We start from the raw sequence: 21,729 nt of genomic DNA, 5'->3' as shown, positions 1-21,729 counted from the left end.
AGTATAGTCTGATCCATTGCAACGGAGAAAAAAAAAAGCTACATACAAGGTTGGTGTGAAGTCAAAGACAATACCAAAATATTTGTATAGTATCTATAAGTAATTGGCAGAAGGGCAATGAAGTCACGGATGTAGTCAAAGGATTGTTCATTCATTGTTTCGATGGGTAGGTAAAGCAGCTGGGCTATATGATCAAGCTGACAAAGGTTCTTCAAAAATAGTTGAACCAATTTTAGATATAGTCAATGAAAACTGTTAATGAACAAGTGTTAGAAAAGCGTCATAAAATGTGTCGCCTAAACGGCCCGATGACTAGGCAACAGCCTATAAATCATATTGATGGTCTCACTATTAACAGGGGATAAATTGTACATTTTCCAGGATGTCAACATCATTGCCAATATTTGAAGGTCATTTCCATTAATTGCGGACTTCTTGGCAATTAACCGAATTGTAATAATGTAAAAATTTGTCCAAATCTCTAAACACAGACGACATTTAGATCTTCAATCTAAAGGCTTATTGTTCTTAAATTTTATCCACACGTTTGCCTATTTTCAGTAGTTGTGATCCCTATTTGTCTCCAATTTATATTTGTACCTTTTTTGTTGTTTTAGCGAAATCTTATACTACCGTAGTTTAAATTAAAGCATAGATAATACCCTTATCAACCTTGCCTCTACCCAGGTCCCCTGAAGTACTCTTAGAAAACACCATCATTGGATACTGGCACCTACATAGAACCCTAAAACCATTGGTACTGGAGTGGTGAGAAAGTCTTTTTAAAGTTTTTTTTTTGTTTTTTACCTTTCGTATTCCCAGCCCAAAGGACTATTCCAATAAGACTGGTAGACCCCTTTAAGGTGTGTTTTCACAGATTGTTCCCTTTTAACTATGAAATCTTTTATTGAAACTACTTTAGTAAGAGGCAAGAAACCCAAAACAAATCGACACACGGGCGTATTTTAGGCTATAATTAGCAGTTTTTCCCCATGTAAAAATGAGTTTCCATACACAACTATGATTGACATCATATGATGAAAACCCCGCCCTTTCGGCACCACTGCATACACCAGGACTCCAGCCTCCTGATGTTTTTTAGGCTGGCTGTGCTGTTGTCATGAAAGTTTGCAGGCTTGATGTGCGCACCCCTTTCATGCCCCCCCCCAGGCTCACCTGGCGTGGAGAAGGTGTGAAGGGGAAGTAAACACAATTCCTGGCGGTTCACTAGTAATTGTGATTATTTATACCAAAAAACTGGTATACAAGCCCTGAAAAGTCTCCCCATATGTCTCTTTAATCGAAAGGCCAACCCATACATATGTGTGTGAATGTACCCTGAGGCTAGATGAATTGAATCAAAACATGCGTTTTTAAAGGGAAAAAAAAAATTATGGTTTGTAAAATTCTGTGCCCTCCCAAAAGAAGCAGGATTGGGGTTATCAACATTTATTTTATGTATACGAGGCATGGATAACTCAAAACTACCCTACAAAAAAAATTTTAAAAAATGCCTTAAGGGCATGGATTTCCACGTTTTCCATTATTTTTACAAAAAAAATTACAAGTTTGTGGAGTCTTATGACCTTCCTAATAAGCATGTAATGGGGGTCATTTACATTTATATTGTATGTACCATGTATATGGAAAATGTATAAATACCATCCAAAATGAACAACTTAAATGGACGATAGATCTATGGCTAAAATTTCCAAATTATTCCAATGTTTTTCTAATTGTGGGAGGAAATGTTCTCAATCTTTGTTGATTTAAGAAAATAAATAAAGGCAAAAGTGAAGAAAACACCTATTTGTATAAGAGACTCTCCCAGACGGTAAAGCACCTAACATAACAACGTCTGTTATTCCTATTGTTTTCTCACAAAAAGAAATAAGGCACAAACAAAAAAAAAATCCTCATCTATCATTAGGACCTGACAAATAGACTGCTGCCTGCTTCTCATTAAGCTGAAGGGTACAGGGATTTTCGAGTACTTAATCATCTGGAAACTATCTTGGAGGATAAGGATACATTACTCCTGTGAAATGAAGCAACAAGTGTATCTATAGGGAACGAAACATCTTCCAGAGCCAGGTTTGGGTAAGGAGGAGAAAAGGGGGGGGCTTTGGCACGGTTTCTTAAAACGATTACACAGCTTAAAAATTTTATTTAGGAAATTTCTTTAACACTTCCAAACCCAGATTCTATTGGTCTAGACTAGGGGTGAGGGTTCAAAAGAAGCAGTTTTAGAGTAGACTTTGTCCAAGGTTCTCCATGCCAAACAAGATGACAACAGTATTACAAATCGCATTGAGCAGACTTCCACAAATGTTGCTTTGGGGTCCTGTAACTTCAATTTACGGTTCAACCAAGATCAATCTCTGAAACCAGAGATGGTGAATAACAGGATACCGTATTTTCCGGACTATAAGGCGCACATAAAAACCTAGGATTTCCTTAGAAATCCAAAGTGCGCCTTATAGCCCGGTGCGCCCTATGTATGGAGGAGGGCAGCGGACCCTACACTGCAAACCACACGGCACGAAAAACAGGCGCCATAGCGCGAACCAACTTCTGCCGCGTGGTCTGCAGTTCCTGCTGGAGATCTGCTGTCTCTGGTAGCGGGGACCTATGTAAGTAGGGTCCGCTGCCATCCTCCACCTGAAGGCACCCCCTTCTCCGCTCACCTCTCCGGTCTCCGCTCCAGTCAGTCTCCACTCCGGTCGGTCTCCGCTCTGCCACGCCCCCGGACCATATCCCATATATATAAGGCGTTTAGTACTGATGCGCCTTATAGTCTGGTGCGCCTAATGGCCCGGAAAATACCACCAGCTTTTGGCTTCATCTATGGTCCTGATAGCAGGTGACAGCTCCAACGAATGCAAGCAAAACAGATGGAATTGTAAGACGCAAAACATTATATGAGAATCTGCCCTGCCATGTCCCATCTGGTGTTTGAGATGTATCCATTACCGGCACCTTTGTGCTTTAATTGTCTAATGATGGGGATTCCGACCTCACTTCTGCCAGTTTGACTGTGACCAATGACTTTAGAATCATGGACTCCTATGTCTTTCCAAACCTGATCTAAACTTTACCTTACTAATATGCAAATAGTCAGCAAAAGCTACAAGGGCATGAAGTAGCCTGGGCAGGCTGTGGGAGCAAAGGCTACTCCATGCCCCAGTAGAGTCTGCTGTCCGGCCTCCTTGTTCTCCTGATACGGAAGTGTACCAGCTATATTCAGCTGTATTATTCTTAAAAGCTCTGTACATGCACAGTTGCAAAATTATCGGTAGTTCTCCTATCGATTTCTCCCGCGTAACCCGGACATATTGTCAGATTGGCCACTGAACAACCACACTGAGAAATTAAGGCACCTAGTAAGTAGTCATGGCTATGATTGATCAGGGTTTTCCTCTTGGCCAATCACAGCCATGGAAAGTAGCTAGAGGTCTAAATTTTTGGCAGCCAATCCAGCAATATGTCTGGGTTGTGCGGGACACACCCCAACCCCAAACCCAAAAGGAAGTTTGGATCCACTCATCTCCCCAACCCCGATCCCTATGGCTATGATTGATCAGGGTTGTCCTCTTGGCCAATCACAGCCATGGAAAGTAGCTAGAGGTCTAAATTTTCGGCGGCCAATACAGCAATATGTCCGGGTTGTGCGGTACACACCCCAACCCCGAACCCAAACGGGAAGTTTGGATCCGCTCATCTCGCCAACCCCGAACCCAAATGGGAAGTTTGGATCTGCTCATCTCTAGTCTCCTAATTTTTATGTTGATAAATTCCATAAAATATCTCCTTCGTTTTTTAAAAGTATCTCTATCTTTTAAAAAAATGTGTTGTATCTAATTTTATGACTTGACTCCTCTGTGCATTTCACACGTGAAAACTTGTAGAAACACCAAGACTTCCAAAGAAATGTCTTCTCTGATCATTACTGCCCCAGTCAGCCTGGGGACCTGACAAAGAGATCCAATTGCATAAGCCTTTTGGCCCCAGCAAGTTCAAGGAGTCATTTCATTGTAGGAATTTCTCCTAATAAAAATGAAGTTGGAGATTTTATAGTCAGTGGTAAGAATAACATGAACACATAGCGGGGTCAGCGCCTGATTTTCCTTTTAAGTCCCACTCGAATGTCACTCCTAACTGCAAGGAGAAAATAAATCAGGGTCCTGTCTCGACGTTGAGGTTCCAATTCAGACTCCCATCCCAGGAGATGCTGCCTGATTCTCCGAAAAAAATGATATTGGTTTCACTGAGGCGAACAAAAGCTGAAAAACAGCTGTGCAGAAAATATATGGCGAGGCGACAATGGACAATTAAGAAAGCAGACTTTAGCAGTCGAAAATATGAGGCCCATATAGAAGGTATATATGGATTAAGAATATCTGATCGGGGCAAGTTATAGAATGGTGCCCCCTCTGCCCCATCTTGCTCGCACATGTATTTATGAAGTGTCTGCGCCAGATTTGTATGGCGGTAACAGAGTGCACCAAAAAAAGAAATGGTGCACACTTCCAGAGCAGTGCAGGTGGCGAATGAAGATTAATCTGGTGCCCTCTACAGACTGCACTAGTTGTGATAAATGTGGCCCATTAATTGTAGCAGATAACTGCAACCCTGATGCTGCCCCCTCCCATCTTTCTGAAGGTAGTGCTGCCTGAGGCAAGTGACTCAACTCGTCTCATGGCTGGTGCACCCCTGCTTGTAAGGTAAGGCAGTGCTGAATACAGGAAAATAAACCTGCTAGTCTTATCTTTCTTATCTTATTTAACTACCCCATTTACTATGAAACTACCCCATTAACTACATTTATCATGAAATCACTGCTGAATCCATCAGTGTACTCACTGAGGTATCGGATTACACATAAGTCTATGGAGAGGGAGAGGTAAGTGAAAGAGAAACAGACAGAGCCTGAAACTATTTCTTCTATCTCACCCAAGAGCTTTATGCACACAAGAAGAGGATCTATATGGATCTATATGGATCAGAACATCATTATTAAGTCCTATATGAAACTGATGATTCTTTGTAGTGTGTAGAAGAGGGAGGAGAGACAAAGGCAGAGGCAGCTGGAGCTAAATGTATGTTTCTATCTAACCCCAAGTGCTTTATTCACATCTCTAGAATGTTCTATATGACCCTGTTGAGGGTTGAGAGAGAAATGGACAGATTTATTGAGCAGATGATCCTCTACTTTTATTTGTGCAGTGTAAGGGATACATCACAGTGGATAGTCTCCAACACCCAGCTATGCGACAACTAAGAAATCTGCATATGGGCGCAGATTGGAAACCGCCAAATAAAGCCATTTAAAAGTCAACTGTATGAAGAATGAAAGAGTCAAGCTATATTGTACCCAAGGGTAGGACTAGGGGTACTTGCCCTGCAACATACGAGAAAGTCATGAATTCAGCCTGCAGCCTGTGTCTGGTATGAACGAGTTAATGAAACAGGAAACTGGGAGAATCACGACAGGAAGTCACTCCCTGTTTGGTCAAATGGATGGTGTCAATCTCAGGATGTGGAGTTCGGCTATTGAAGCATTTTTCAGTGACCTATCACACTGAATACAGTCCACACAAACATAACAAAAAGTATAGATTTAAAGAGTTGGTACAATCAATCTTATGATAAATAAATGAATAGGCTGCAAAACTATACGTAGCTAGTCTTGAATCTAGCAAAACTCTGCAAGCCAAACAGCCTGGACTCCAGCATTTTAGTAAGCTCTTGAGATACCAAAGTCCAGGGCATCCATCTTGCATAAAAATTGTCCTATTTTCACCCAAATCCTATTTATTTGTGTTGCCTTGCGATATGTGATGCTCTTTTATGGTATAATTTGACCTCTTAGTATTGGGTTGGGACTGTCAAGGAGTTATTTTGTGCTGCATTGTGGTTTTTGGTGCTATTAAGGGGGATTGTGTATGCTGCATGGTGGTCTTTGGTGGAAGTTACGTGGGCAGTTTGTCTGGCATCACCATGAATTGGCTGGTCCATATTGAAAAAAAAAGTCTTGGCCAAGACCGAATGAGAATATAAATGTATACACAGATTCTCCTACCAAAATGTAGTCCATTTCTTCTTGTATGGATATTGCAATCACATAAATGCTGGGATTAGTGTGGATTTGGTGCTACCAAGTGAAATCATCCTGGAGCCAACCTTGATCAAGAAATAGAACCTGGCAGCCTCCAAATTTGGTTGTCTTTTGATGGACTACTGAGACTATTATTATGTCACTGAGTGAATACCAATAGTAGTACACAGGACCACATTAACCAGAAATCACAATAGATGAAACAATAAATTGCAATACTCAAATTTTATTCCCACAAGGTAACCAAAAAGGACAAAACAATTTAAAAACATCACCTAAAATACACAACAACAAACACACATGAGCAGTGGTGATCCACCTCAGTAGGTATAGGAGTAAATATAGAGAGCACAATGCATATATTTGTATAGATACCAAGGCCCAAATAAGAAAAGAGGGCGTTACATGTATAAGTGCCTACCACTCTAACACAGGGCTCTCAAGACCACCACCGCAGCACCCCGACGTACGTTTCGCCGTTGCTTCCTCAAGGGGATGTGCTGCAGCGTGGTAAGAGGAGAGTATATATGGCAGGGGGACCACCCCCAAGATGAACAGGAGCCAATAATAATCCTATGTACAAAGGTGAAAGTTACCTCGATTGTCACTACCTGGAAGATAACTCCCAACTTGGCTAGGATTTGCCATCACATGGTTATTGTTGAGGTCTGAGTACTTGGGAAATTTTTGAAAATAAAGACAACACTGGTCTAGTGGTGGTTCAGTGGTATTTCTGACCACCTTTGGTGCTGAAGATGAGCGTCATTCAGGTGGATGAGGACAGATGCATTTTCCTCCACTTCGAGATAGAGGCGGGAGGTCCTAGGTGCTGAAAACCAGACAAAGCAGCACCCCTTGCTTCCCAAATTTTTTCCTCCACACCAATGAAGTAGTGGCATATCCCAGTTGTAGGATGGATCTAACCCTTTCATGTGGGACTATTGTGTACATTGTAATTTTTTTTCTTTTTCTTCTATTCAAAAAATTCCGGCCTAATAAGTCATCTCTATATTAAGTTCCCGGCAAATATCAGGAAATAAAAACGTAATGAGCACATTAGAGAGTTTCACCTTGGAGTCAGTTGTCTCAACTTTCTACTCGCTAGGCTAAATGGACATTAAATGAGTCAAGCAATTGTAGTACCTGCTGTCCCCAGGGCAGACCACCCACCCAATTAATCAGAGGGATCAAGCTTCAAAAGTGGTCAGTGTCGAAATAATGGAAGGTTTGTTACAATCCTATGGAGGATCAATCAAAAGGCTCATAACATTCCCATTCTCCGAAGTAGACAATGGTGGCTTTGTCCACATATGGAATCCTAATGATCTGTATTGAGGGCCATTGCACACTAAATGTATAGAGAGCAGCTTTCCTTTGTCCCTGTGTCATACAAACAGTGGCTGAGGAATGGGACAAGTGTCTGCCGTCTCGGACAATAATTCACGTCCTATGAATCGCTGCTCTGTGCTATGGGATCTTTCCCCTGAAAATATTAATGTTCATGGAGGCTTGTTTGTGGGCCGTCTAATATTAATGTGTGTTTTAGGACTGTAATCACAAGGCGTCTGTAAGAAAAGTCTTGGAGAGAAGATGCCACTTCCCGAGGTCATCAGCTCTGGGGGCACCAGACAAAGCTGGTTTTACAAGCAAACGGGCCATTGTGATAGAAGACAGAGACGTCCAAGTTAAATTTGCTTTCGAGCTTGTAGGGTTCAGTGTGGGCCCCGGAGGACTTTAATTGACATACTTTCCATTCTGCTGGACGTCAGCATGGCTACCATCTGCTTGGCATTTTAGACCCAAATACTATGTCTGGTTTTATTTCCAAACAGACCCTTCAAGAAATTTTCTAGGTAAATACTTAAACATATTGCAAAAAGACATCCTATAAACAATTCACAAACAGTTTCAATGGAAGACCACCTTTAAAGGACAACAGGTTATTTCAATGTCAACCAAAACTCCCTGGAGCATCAATGCACCACCCATTGACAATAAACTATGATACCAAACAACTAGGGGTTCAACCAGAATATTGAACGGCACACATAATCAGTTGTAGGGTTTTTGGGAGAAACTGTAGTCAATGGATGTTCCAAAGCTCTAGAGCAGTGATGGCGAACCTACAGACTGCGTGCCCTAGCTACAACTAAAATCCACTTATTTACCATGAAGTGCCAATATGGCATTTTAAGGAGTAACTTACTGCTACCTGTTCTTCTTCAATTTTCAATTGTATCAACCCCCTGAGGCCACCAATACAATTGAAAGAAGGGCAAATGCAGACTCTCATTGTAGCTTCTCTCTGGGGTCTCTCTGTAGAATGAGAATGGTGGGTCCAGCAGGGGGATCTCCAAAGACATTGCAGTTCTGTCAACAGCCTCTCACTTTTCCCGCAGTTACAAACAGCCAATGAAATGTCGCTTAAAAACAGTATCTCTTAAGCTTCCTGGGACTGCAGGATTTCGTCCTATATGGTGAACTCTATCCTGAAGTGATGGTCTGAGTGCCCACAGAAATGGCTCGGAGTGCCACCTCTGGCACCCGTGCCATAGGTTCGCCATCACTGCTCTAGAGCAAGGGTCTTACTGCCTCAGTTGTCCCAGGTTTTATTGGCCATCACCTATCCCCTAGATTGCATTTAACAATATGATCAAGAGGGTTGAGCTATAGGATCCCCACCAATCATGAAACTGGGGGTCATGTTCTCCACCAATTGGTGAAGAAGGCAAAGGGCCAATTGGACAAGTCTACCATGTCCAACGGGTCTTTACATAGATATTTACATTAATGAGCTATTCCCACCTTGTAGGATTGTGGCATATGTCCAGGAAAATCACTTTATGATTGTTGGATGTCTGAACTGACAGCATGGTGTATGAACAAACTCTACATGTCATCTCTCTCAAGAGTTCAGGGAGGCTTTCGAAATAAGGGGAGACCTCCAGTAGTGCCGGAAGAGTGGGCTAGGAGTTTATGATCCCATTTCACTGCACTTACTCATATGAACACATCCCTAAAATGGTGGCCTGTCCATCATATGTAGCATTCATACCCAAAAGAGAATGATGGGCAGCACTCATGACTAAGAAAATTAGAGTGACCCTCCCACCTTCTCCAAAACATAAATGCAAATACGTACAGGCATACAAGGATGTTCCACCCAAATTAACAACTTTCCATGAGAAACGTGATCAGTGTCTGATTTCTGGGGGTCATGCTGATCATAAGATGATGCGGGGGCACCATGCGTGGAAAGACTGGTGGCCAAGGATTCACGCTACTGATCCATATGGCACAGGTGGAGTAGGGTTTAGGTGGAAAGAGGTGTGACTATGAGTGATCACATTGCCAAGGGTTTGTTGGTCATTTGCTACCAAGGACGCGCATAGTTCTTCATATGAGCTGTGTACTTTGTCCGTAAAGTTGTATTATTTGACATCCAAAGTATATTGGAGCAATATGAAAACTACAAAATTTGTATCTAGCATTTTGGTTTGAAAGCTGGAGTAGAAGATTTCGGCTTCGATGATGGGGTATTCAGCCTCTTCCCAACAGCACTGAAGGGGTCACGTAAACCTAGAGGAGCCTTTTGAGCTCGGGGAGATGTGAATGGCATAGCAGTGTAGCATAACAGCGAGGAACAAAGTCCTGAATGTTTTCCCTGACTTCTGCCAGGCTTCCTGTTCTCCAGTGATGGATGAGGTTTCCTGGGGCTGGCATGCCAAAACCAATTAGCCATGTCAAACCACAAAATGCAGCCACCGGGACCCCCCCACCTGCCCCCTGCATTGTTGTACTAGTTACAAGGAAAGGGACCTTAACAACGTCCAGACTCACAGGGTCCCCTATTGGAAAATATGTCATTTCGGTGATTTATGGCTTTAGTAATGACATTGACCTATGGGCTCAGACTCCACTGCTGAAAAGTGATAGAAATCCCATCCGACTTTGAAGCAGAAAAAATAACACAATGAAAACGTAATAAATAAAACAGATTGTAAGCTCTTCTGGATGATAAATGGCTAAGGTACTAGATGTGTACATGTTTAAAAGTGAAATTATTAAAATATTCCTCCCCCTTGATAAGCATGTATAGGTTTGTATTATGAGGTTCTACAGCAGCTGAGGTGTGTATTATGAGGTTCTACAACAGCTGAGGTGTGTATTATGAGGTTCTACAACAGCTGAGGTGTGTATTATGAGGTTCTACAGCAGCTGAGGTGTGTATTATGAGGTTCTACAGCAGCTGAGGTGTGTATTATGAGGTTCTACAGCAGCTGAGGTGTGTATTATGAGGTTCTACAGCAGCTGAGGTTTGTATTATGAGGTTCTACAGCAGCTGAGGTGTGTATTATGAGGTTCTACAGCAGCTGAGGTGTGTATTATGAGGTTCTACAGCAGCTGAGGTGTGTATTATGAGGTTCTACAACAGCTGAGGTGTGTATTATGAGGTTCTACAACAGCTGAGGTGTGTATTATGATGTTCTACAGCAGCTGAGGTGTGTATTATGATGTTCTACAGCAGCTGAGGTGTGTATTATGAGGTTCTACAGCAGCTGAGGTGTGTATTATGAGGTTCTACAGCAGCTGAGGTGTGTATTATGAGGTTCTACAGCAGCTGAGGTGTGTATTATGAGGTTCTACAGCAGCTGAGGTGTGTATTATGAGGTTCTACAGCAGCTGAGGTGTGTATTATGAGGTTCTACAGCAGCTGAGGTGTGTATTATGAGGTTCTACAGCAGCTGAGGTGTGTATTATGAGGTTCTACAGCAGCTGAGGTGTGTATTATGAAGTTGTGCAGTAGCTGAGGAGTGTATTATAAGGCTTTTCAGCAGCTGATGTGTATAGTATGAGGTTCTGCAGCAGCCTTGATGTGTATAATGGTGTTCTGCAGAATATGAGGTATGTATTATGAGGTTCTTCAGCAGCTGAGATGTGCATGATAAGGTTCTGCAGCAGATGAGGTGCATATTATGAGGTTCTGCAGAAGCTGTGGTTTCTAATAAGAGGTTCTGCAACAGCTCCAATGTTTATTATGGCATTCTGTATCAGGTGAGGTCTGTATTATGAGGCTCAGCAGCAGGTGAATTCTGTACTGTGATGTTCTGCAGCAGCTGAGGTGTTTATTATAGGTTTCTGCAGCATCTAAGATGCAAAACATGAGGTTCTGCAGCAGCTGAGGTGTGTATTATAGGTTTCTGCAGTCACTGAGATGCAAGTACTATGTGTACTATGAGGTTCTGCAGCGGCTGAAGTATGTACATTTCTGGATGTTGTCCTTCCCAACTAACAAACCTATACCCACCGCCCTAGATCCCATAATGCATTGCTGTTCTTCCAATGAAAAATGTCTTGGTGGAACCCGTCAGACAATGGGGTCGACCACATGTGATCAGCGCCTTATAAATGTGACGTTTCCCCCATCGGTCACGGGTCACAAGTGACAAAGAAGAACAATCTGTGAGCACTTTATTCCCCCTCCGGAAGAGGAGCCTCAGAGTCCTGATAAGGGACTTGTAAAGCAGGAAACAGATGCCGATGCTGCAGAGAGACGAGTCTTCATTTCATATTTGGCCTCCATTGTTACACATCGGTCATGACAAGACTGAATAATGTTGTCATTCCCCGGCTGCTGCATTCATTTCCTGCCAATTACATATTTTTAGGATATTTGAATGGAAAAGATGACCTCAGATGAACCAAAATCTGGGGGGGGACGGGTCAGGGTTTCAGTCTTAATAAAGTAGAAATGGTTGAATGATTAGACATTCTGTCAAAAAGCTAAAGTTACAAGGCGGTTACGAGCGCTGCCCAATATCGGAAGGAGGGAGGAGGCAATGGCCGGCACGGCAAGATCCAGCAGGAACTATCCATGGGAGCGGCTACATTCAGGAAGTGGAGGAATTCAAATTTATAAGATTTATAAGATACAGAATGTTACACAAGTGTCTGTAAATATTCGGCAACATGTAGAGGATGTGATGGGGAGAGGGCGCTAGAGAGGAGAGAGGAAGAAATAAAGAGATGGAGCAGTGAGAGGGATACAGATAAAGATAGAGATAAAGAGCATCAGATAAGGAAGAGAGAGATAGTACATGAGCTTAGAGAGCAGAAGGAAGAGGAAAGTAGAAACACTGAGAAGGAAAGAGGTAGAAAGAGACAGTAAGTGGGTGCACAGAGAAGGAAGAGAAGATATGGAAAGAGCAGGAGAAAGAGGAAGACAAGAAAGAGAAAGGATGGAAAGAGCAGGATAAAGAGGGAGAGAAATGATGGAAAAAGCAGGAGAAAGAGGAAGAGAAGAGATAGAAAGAACACGAGAAAGAGGGAGAGAAAGAAGGGAAGAGATAGGAAGAGAAAAAATAGAAGAGATGGAAAGAGCAGGAGAAAGAGGAAGGAAGGAAGAAGGGAAAAGAGGGAAAGAGAGAGTAAGAGGACAAATGTAAAGAGAAGGATAGATGTAATAAGGGGAAATAAGCAAAAGAGGAAGAGGACAAACAGAAATTGGGAGGGATGGAAGAAGAAAGAAAGAGAAAAGAGAGCTTACAGGAAGAGGACAGATAGAAATAAAAGAAGGAAGGAGATAGGAAAGGGATAGAATAAGAGAAATAAGAGAAAAGGGGGACAGAGAGAGGAAGATGACAGATATAAAGAGAGAGGAGGGAGGGAAAATGGAAAGAGAAAAAGGGCGAGGAGAGAGGACAGAAAGAAGAAGAGAGGAAGGTAAAAAAAAGGGGAGGGGAGAGAAATGGCAGGAGCAAGAAAAGGTAGAGTTGAAAGAAGAAAAAAATATAAGGGGAAAAGAGAGGGAGAGAGGGGTATAAAGTGAGAGAGTAATTAGAGGAAGTAGAGTGGAAAAGAGAGAGAGAGCAGAGACAGTGTGACATAGAGATGAAGAGGAGAAGGAAACAGGGAGAAATATTTCTGATTATCTGAATTTGATCTTTTAGTTGATTTCCTTTTAGCTTTTTTTAAATTTTTTTTTAATCTGAAAGAAACATCTGTTAAAATGTTATCCACGAAAAACTCCTGAGACAGGAGAGAGCGGCAGCCAAAGATGAGAACGTCCAGTCCCACCAGCACAGTGACTCACTATAAGTGCTGGCGAGGAGGGGTTTTTTTTTTTTTTTTGGTCAAGGGGTTGTTTAGCACTTTAGGTATAGAAGATCTATGTTTTAAATAAGTCAGATTAGTAGGGGGGTCAAACAACCCCAAAAGTTAAGCTAAGAAAAGCTCTGTGCATTGTGTAGTGGCCATGATGGGGAACTGCAGCTCTGCTTCAATTACAAGTTGTATGAACTGAGTTGCCGGTTCCGGCAGGTGTGGCAGATGATAACCAGGTAGAATCTAAATTATAGACAGGATCCTGTGTTTAAAGTGGATCTACCTCAAGACTTGGAGGGGTATGATCTATACGTCATCCTATATTACAGATAATCTGCTATAATCTCAAGTAAACATAGTTCTCCGAACTCTTCCCCATTGTAAGATGTTAGAAAAGAAGACAATGATCGGGTGATGATGGGCTTGGCCAACCATCTACGTTGTACTGGAACCTCTCAACTCTTCTTTATATGTCAAAGGTAAGAATAAAGCACTTTGAATTTAATTGCCAGATATTTTTGTTTTTGGGTTGTCCCAACCATCTCAAGTGAACACATGCCTCCAAACTCTTCCCCATTAGGATTGGATTGGATTTGCAATTGACCCATCGTCCTGTTCTTGTGTTTGGCCAAACATCAAGGGATTACTGGAACCTCCCAACTATCCATCAGTGTAATATGTCAAAGATAACACTCAAGCACTTGGATTTTGAACGATGGATCTTTTTGTTCTTGGGTTGTGCCAACCATCTCCAGTGAGCATAGTCCTCCAAACTATTCCCCATAGGAAGATGTTGAAGAACCAGTTGCCCAATTATCCTGTCATTAGGTTTGGAAAACCAGCAAGTGTGTACAGAGCCGTACCAACTTTATTTCAATGGTAGATGCTGAAGAAAGCAAGAATCGGGCACTTGGATTTCAAATGTAAAATCCTATAATTCTCAGAAAGATAAAGGGAAGGGTTCCAGATCTGAACACAAACTGTCTGGTCAGTCGGAGCATGCATGTTTATGGTGAAACTATACCATGGGAATCTAAAGTATAAAGAAAACTATTTGCCATAAAATTTTGTAATGGTTGGTTCACTTCACAAGTTCATGAGGGACTTGGGTGCTTCCTTTTATATAATGGGTATAGAGGGCATTTAGACATGAATCGTATAAAAACAAATCCTTAGTAGGTGATACTGAGCCAAAAATTAAACAAGTGGACAAATGGCAGTTCTCAAATACAATAGGGGTCATTTACTAAGGTTCGCCCAATTCGCGTTTTCCCGACGTGTTACCCGAATATTTCCGATTTGCACCGATTTTCCCTGAATTGCCCCAGAATTCTGGCGCACGCGATCGGATTGTGGCGCATCGGCGCTGGCATGCACGCAACGGAAATCCGGGGGCGTGGCTGAACGAAAACCCAACGGATTCTGAAAAACAGCCGCATTAAAAAAAAAAAATGTTGCAGGACTCGCACTTACCTTCACTAGGAATAGACCGGTGAACTTCAGTGCATTCCGACGGGCCTCGGGGAACTTCAGCGCAGGAGCGCCACCTGGTGGACGTTGGAGGAACTGCCTTAGAGAATCCCGGCCAGACCCGAATCCACCACAGAGAACGCGCCGCTGGATCGCGAATGGACCATGTAAGTAAGTCTGCCCCAATGTTTTCATTTTTTGTGTTATTCATTCCAATGAAAGTCTTTATCCCCATTGGAACTTTCCTTTAAAGAATCATTTCCCAGAAAGATCCTTCACCCACTGCCATTGGACATGTAATTGTACAATGTTATTATCTTACCTGGTTAGCCATGTAAATCGTCAGTAATCCTCTCCTAAAAAAATAAAAATATAAGCATTAAGTAAATGCATTTTAAAAACGAAAAACACCAAATCCAGATAAACCAAAAACACTTTTGTCTCAATTCTGCTGATTTTATAAACTCCTCTACATATCCTAATCTCTTTAGCCTTAGATATGATAATACAGATAAGTAATATGGTGATGTGTGGCCAACCTAGGCCTCCCGCACACAACTGTTGTTTCTGGCTGGGAGCTAGCCCAAAAAACTGCAGCCCCGTATTGTGTAGATTCATGGCGCGGTCCATGTACCGAAAGGCCTTTTGTCTTACCACACCGGGAACAAGCCGTATGCCAAGACAGTAAAAGATAGGGCAGGTCATATCCCTCAATAGAAGAAACCAAAAGGAAAAAATCCAGTCAGCTCACCAATACAGAGGCTTCATAGAAAACAATCCTCGCGAAAGGGAAGGGAAAGGGAAAAGTCGGCAACGGCAATGGCTATATCAAAAATGGTGATATCTCCAAAATTCTAAACTATTCTTTATTTGAACATATTAACAAAGATGCACAACCATGGGGGTGTAACAGAAGGAAAGGACCTATTTTTGACTGAGAAGGAAAGGACCACCATTTGTGGCCGCATATTGGTCCCCATTGAAGCCTATGGCGCCTGGTCACGGTGCGGTGACCACATGTCGTCTCACTGCACAGTGACTGAGCATGAAAAAAATGTAGGATTTGTCCTATAATTCGCCACCTCTGAACTTTTCTATGGAGAGGGTAACAGTGAGCAGCGCTCAGCAGTCCTCGCTTGGACCGTTCATTAGCACGAGGCCTAACCCTGATTCAGAGCTACTTTATATAGATCGAAATGTGTAGGTCTTTTCCTTCATTTTTCCCTCCATGGATACACTGCAGTAAGGGGGACGGATATATGGCCAATGTATATACGGATGATATACGCCCCCCATAGACGGCAATGGGCGCATGTCGCCCAACGGGAGTGGTGCGGTGCAGCACACATTCGGCACCGTACCGCTCTGTACCTTTCTTTCTACGGAATACGGCACCGTGTGCCATATATTCCTATGGAGAGGGGCAGGGGTGAGCGGCGCTCTCCCCCTCCTCCTCCTTTCCCCGGCACGGCATGTGCCCGCCATGTTACGGTACGGCGAACAACAGCAGTGTGAATTTAGCCTTATTAGATTGTATAATAAGGGCTGCCAGTGTCAGTCTAAGTAAACCCACAAATTTAAGTACGGGGTATCTCTATTCACCCCTACATTTCTAGGTGTAATGACAAAGGAAGATCACAACATATGAAAATTATTCCAGGAAGGTGGAAGATGAAAACTTTTTTTTAATCTTAAAACACTGCCCAGGATTTAAAAAAATTTTTTGTTAGGAATAAAGGACGCTACTTTAAACGTTTGGGAATATCAAACGTGATAAAACGTGACGGATTATCAAAAATACACATACAAAAAGTAGAAAAACAAAGCATTAAAAAACCCCCAAAAATGTAAAAAAAAAAATTAATCATGGGACCTTAATACCAATAAACATTACAAAAGAGCCATACCAAGTATTACTTTGTTTTTATCAATGCTCAAAATGTTGGTCCTGAACATAACGGGTTAAGAGAAATTTAAGTTTGAGGCCCTTCATTTTTTTGCCATTACTGTTTGTTTCCCTGCAGATATTTCAGCAGAAAGGCAGAGACTTGGCGGCCGGAGAGGATACAGCTGCAAGTCAGAGGCCGGCACAAAGGAAAAGGTAGATGTGAAAAATGCACTTTTTTTTTTTTTACCTTGTGACACAGCGGACACAGAGAACACGCATGAAGCGGGACTCAGCGTCCTGAACACAAGGGGCTGACTCATCTGACAAATGGATATTAGCAAGGCCTACTAAATGTGGAGAAAATTAGGGCCTTCATCACTCTGTATGGAAAGCACCGACTAGCAGAAAGACCTATCCAAACTGCGACAAATCGATTCCATATGGAAAAACACTCTAGTCTCATCCAAGATGCCAGCGATGATCACAGGGGAGGCGATGGAAGGAGCCCAAGGTGAAAAATATTGGCCCGACCAACACTAACATGAGGAGACTTCAGGCTAAATCATACACCATCAAAAATGGATCAACTTCAATGAAAATAGGTGGAAAAGACAGTGCGGCTGCTCCTTCTGCATTACCAATTCTCAGCCCCAAGAACATAACTACAATAATACTGCCCCCTATGTACAAGAATATAACTACTATATTACTGCCCCCTATGTACAAGAATATAACTACTATAATACTGTCCCCTATGTACAAGAATATAACTACTATAATACTGCCCCCTATATACAGGAATATAACTACTATAATACTGCCCCCTATGTACAAGAATATAACTACTATAATACTGCCCCCTATGTACAAGAATATAACTACTATAATACTGCCCCCTATGTACAAGAATATAACTACTATAATACTGCCCCCTATGTACAAGAATATAACTACTATAATACTGCCCTCTATGTACAAGAATATAACTACTATAATACTGCCCCCTATGTACAAGAATATAACTACTATAATACTGTCCCCTATGTACAAGAATATAACTACTATAATACTGCTCCCTATGTACAAGAATATAACTACTATAATACTGCTCCCTATGTACAAGAATATAACTACTATAATACTGCCCCTATGTAGAAGAATATAACTACTATAATACTGCCCCCTATGTACAAGAATATAACTACTATAATACTGCCCCCTATTTACAAGAATATAACTACTATAATACTGCCCCCTATGTACAAGAATATAACTACTATAATACTGCCCCCTATGTACAGGAATATAACTACTATAATACTGCCCCCTATGTACAAGAACATAACTACTATAATACTGCCCCCTATGTACAAGAATATAACTACTATACAGCCCACTATGTACAAGAATATAACTACTATAATACTGTCCCCTATGTACAAGAATATAACTACTATAATACTGCCCTCTATGTACAAGAATATAACTACTATAATACTGCCCCCTATGTACAAGAATATAACTACTATAATACTGCCCCTATGTACAAGAATATAACTACTATAATACTGCCTCCTATGTACAAGAATATAACTACTATAATACTGCCCCCTATGTACAAGAATATAACTACTATAATACTGCCCCCTATTTACAAGAATATAACTACTATAATACTGCCCCCTATGTACAAGAATATAACTACTATAATACTGCCCCCTATGTACAGGAATATAACTACTATAATACTGCCCCCTATGTACAAGAACATAACTACTATAATACTGCCCCCTATGTACAAGAATATAACTACTATACAGCCCCCTATGTACAAGAATATAACTACTATAATACTGTCCCCTATGTACAAGAATATAACTACTATAATACTGCCCTCTATGTACAAGAATATAACTACTATAATACTGCCCCCTATGTACAAGAATATAACTACTATAATACTGCCCCTATGTACAAGAATATAACTACTATAATACTGCCTCCTATGTACAAGAATATAACTACTATAATACTGCCCCCTATGTACAAGAATATAACTACAATAATACTGCCCCCTATGTACAAGAATATAACTGCTATAATACTGCTCTCTATGTACAGGAATATAACTACTATAATACTGCCCCCTATGTACAAAAATATAACTACTATAATACTGCCCCCTATGTACAAGAATATAACTACTATAATACTGCCCCCTATGTACAAGAATATAACTACTATAATACTGCCCCCTATGTACAAGAATATAACTACTATAATACTGCCCCCTATGTACAAGAATATAACTACTATAATACTGCCCCCTATGTACAAGAATATAACTACTATACTACTGCCCCCTATGTACAAAAATATAACTACTATAATACTGCCCCCTATGTACAAGAATATAACTACTATAATACTGCCCCCTATGTACAAGAATATAACTACTATAATACTGCCCCCTATGTACAAGAATATACCTACTATAATACTACTCCCTATGTACAGGAATATAACTACTATAATACTGCCCCCTATGTACAAGAATATAACTACTATAATACTGCCCCCTATGTACAAGAATATACCTACTATAATGCTACTCCCTATGTACAGGAATATAACTACTATAATACTGCCTCCTATGTACAAGAATATAACTACTATAATACTGCCCCCTATGTACAAGAATATACCTACTATAATACTACTCCCTATGTACAGGAATATAACTACTATAATACTGCCCCCTATGTACAAGAATATAACTACTATAATACTGCCCCCTATGTACAAGAATATAAGTACTATAATACTGCCCCCTATGTACAAGAATATACCTACTATAATACTACTCCCTATGTACAGGAATATAACTACTATAATACTGCCTCCTATGTACAAGAATATAACTACTATAATACTGCCCCCTATGTACAAGAATATAACTACTATAATACTGCCCCATATGTACAAGAATATCACTACTATAATACTGCCCCTATGTACAAGAATATAACTACTATAATACTGCCCCCTATGTACAAGAATATAACTACTATAATCCTGCCCCCTATGTACAAGAATATACCTACTATAATACTGCCCCCTATGTACAAGAATATAGCTACTATAATACTGCCTCCTATGTACAAGAATATAACTACTATAATACTGCCACCTATGTACAAGAATATAACTACTATAATACTGTCCCCTATGTACAAGAATATAACTACTATAATACTGCTCCTATGTACAAGAATATAACTACTATAATACTGCCCCCTATGTGCAGGAATATAACTACTATAATACTGCTCCTATGTACAAGAATATAACTACTATAATACTGCCCCCTATGTACAAGAATATAACTACTATAATCCTGCCCCCTATGTACAAGAATATACCTACTATAATACTGCCCCCTATGTACAAGAATATAGCTACTATAATACTGCCTCCTATGTACAAGAATATAACTACTATAATACTGCCACCTATGTACAAGAATATAACTACTATAATACTGCCCCATATGTACAAGAATATCACTACTATAATACTGCCCCTATGTACAAGAATATAACTACTATAATACTGCCCCCTATGTACAAGAATATAACTACTATAATCCTGCCCCCTATGTACAAGAATATACCTACTATAATACTGCCCCCTATGTACAAGAATATAGCTACTATAATACTGCCTCCTATGTACAAGAATATAACTACTATAATACTGCCACCTATGTACAAGAATATAACTACTATAATACTGTCCCCTATGTACAAGAATATAACTACTATAATACTGCTCCTATGTACAAGAATATAACTACTATAATACTGCCCCCTATGTACAAGAATATAACTACTACAATGCTGTCACATCTCCGGCACGTCTTAGATGCTCTTCTCTCCATCTTTTCACATTTCCTGGAGTAAGACTACATGCAGTTTTCCATCATTCTGGATGGGAAGTCCTTATCTTATGGTGAGCCGGTGGAGAGGTGTCAGGAAGTCTTTAGTGACACCACAAATTAGTCAGATCTTACTCGTTTACCAAACACAGATAAGATGTTTCCCTTTCCATACCATGAGTTTATATAGGGCTTCCTCTGTATACACTACACTGTGGCTGAGTCACTCTCCCCTCACCACTACATCTTGTGTACAGGAGGATTATGGAGGGGCCCTGTGTAAATTAGCGTCAGATCTAATAGGCCGATTGTAAACAGGTGTCATTATCCATGACACGGGGCCCATGGAGCGGCCCCTGAGTGGTCACATTATACAAGCTGTCTGCAGGCGGGTTACTGTTGTTTTGTCTTGAACTGGTGTGAGCCGAGGTCCTTGTAAAAACATTGTCACTGTGTAAATCCCATGGAGTCGGCTGTTTTTCTCGTGTGACACGGCATGACAAAACAAACTCTTCCTGCCTCGCTTTTTGTTCTGCCGCGTGTAACAGCAGGTTAAAAATCACTGGGAAACCACTATTCACATCCAACCTCACTAACCTGAGGCCTAATCACTGCATCCTCAGGAAAAATACACCGTGCCGGATAACCCAAACGGTAAACTTCCATAAAAATTTAGAATTCTAATGATAATATTAGAAACAGGTAATGGTCCCCTTTCGTCTACCCTTCCAATCTAGTCTTGAGGTTTTCCTGGTTTATCAACAATCGCTCTTCTTCTTGACGTGTCAACCCATCGCTAGCTGACGTCTCAACCCATCGCTTGACGTGCAACAATCAATCGCTAGCTGTAGCACTGTTGCATAAAGACCACGGAGATGACTGGCTGAAGTGGCCGCATGATAAAGCGTCGTCATTGGAGCAGGAGGAACAGAGGTCTAGGGCAAACCAGGAAACTGTTGGTACCAGATCTTCAGGGAGAGTTGATGAGGTTGAATATTTCTAGTCCCGTGACCCACAAACTCTAGAACTGCAGGAATGTCTTAGTGGCTGGACACATGGTCAACCCTCTGCTTTATACTGGGGAACATGACCCAACTGTTGGACCACTCCATCAGCATGTTATCCCCTATCCTGTGTATAGAGAAACCATTACATCTTATGCTATACCCTTTAAGTAATACATGTCACGAAAATTGTCTACACCCAACTTCT

General features: G+C 41.1%; 1 protein-coding gene across 1 annotated transcript in view; it reads right to left on the bottom strand.

Moving 5' to 3' along the window:
* TMEM135 (transmembrane protein 135) overlaps positions 1-21,729 on the bottom strand; it is a 264,465-nt gene that overhangs the window by 173,508 nt on the left and 69,228 nt on the right. Inside the window, exon 4 of the mRNA XM_072134070.1 lies at positions 15,015-15,048. Within this exon, the coding sequence (XP_071990171.1) occupies positions 15,015-15,048 (34 nt within the window). The remainder of the gene's footprint in view (positions 1-15,014; positions 15,049-21,729) is intronic.

This window comes from Engystomops pustulosus, chromosome 2 (genome assembly GCF_040894005.1).
Source record: "Engystomops pustulosus chromosome 2, aEngPut4.maternal, whole genome shotgun sequence".
NCBI classification, from domain to species: Eukaryota; Metazoa; Chordata; class Amphibia; order Anura; family Leptodactylidae; genus Engystomops; species Engystomops pustulosus.
Note: the sequence above shows the minus strand (reverse complement) of the source record. Positions and strands in the feature narration are given on the sequence as shown.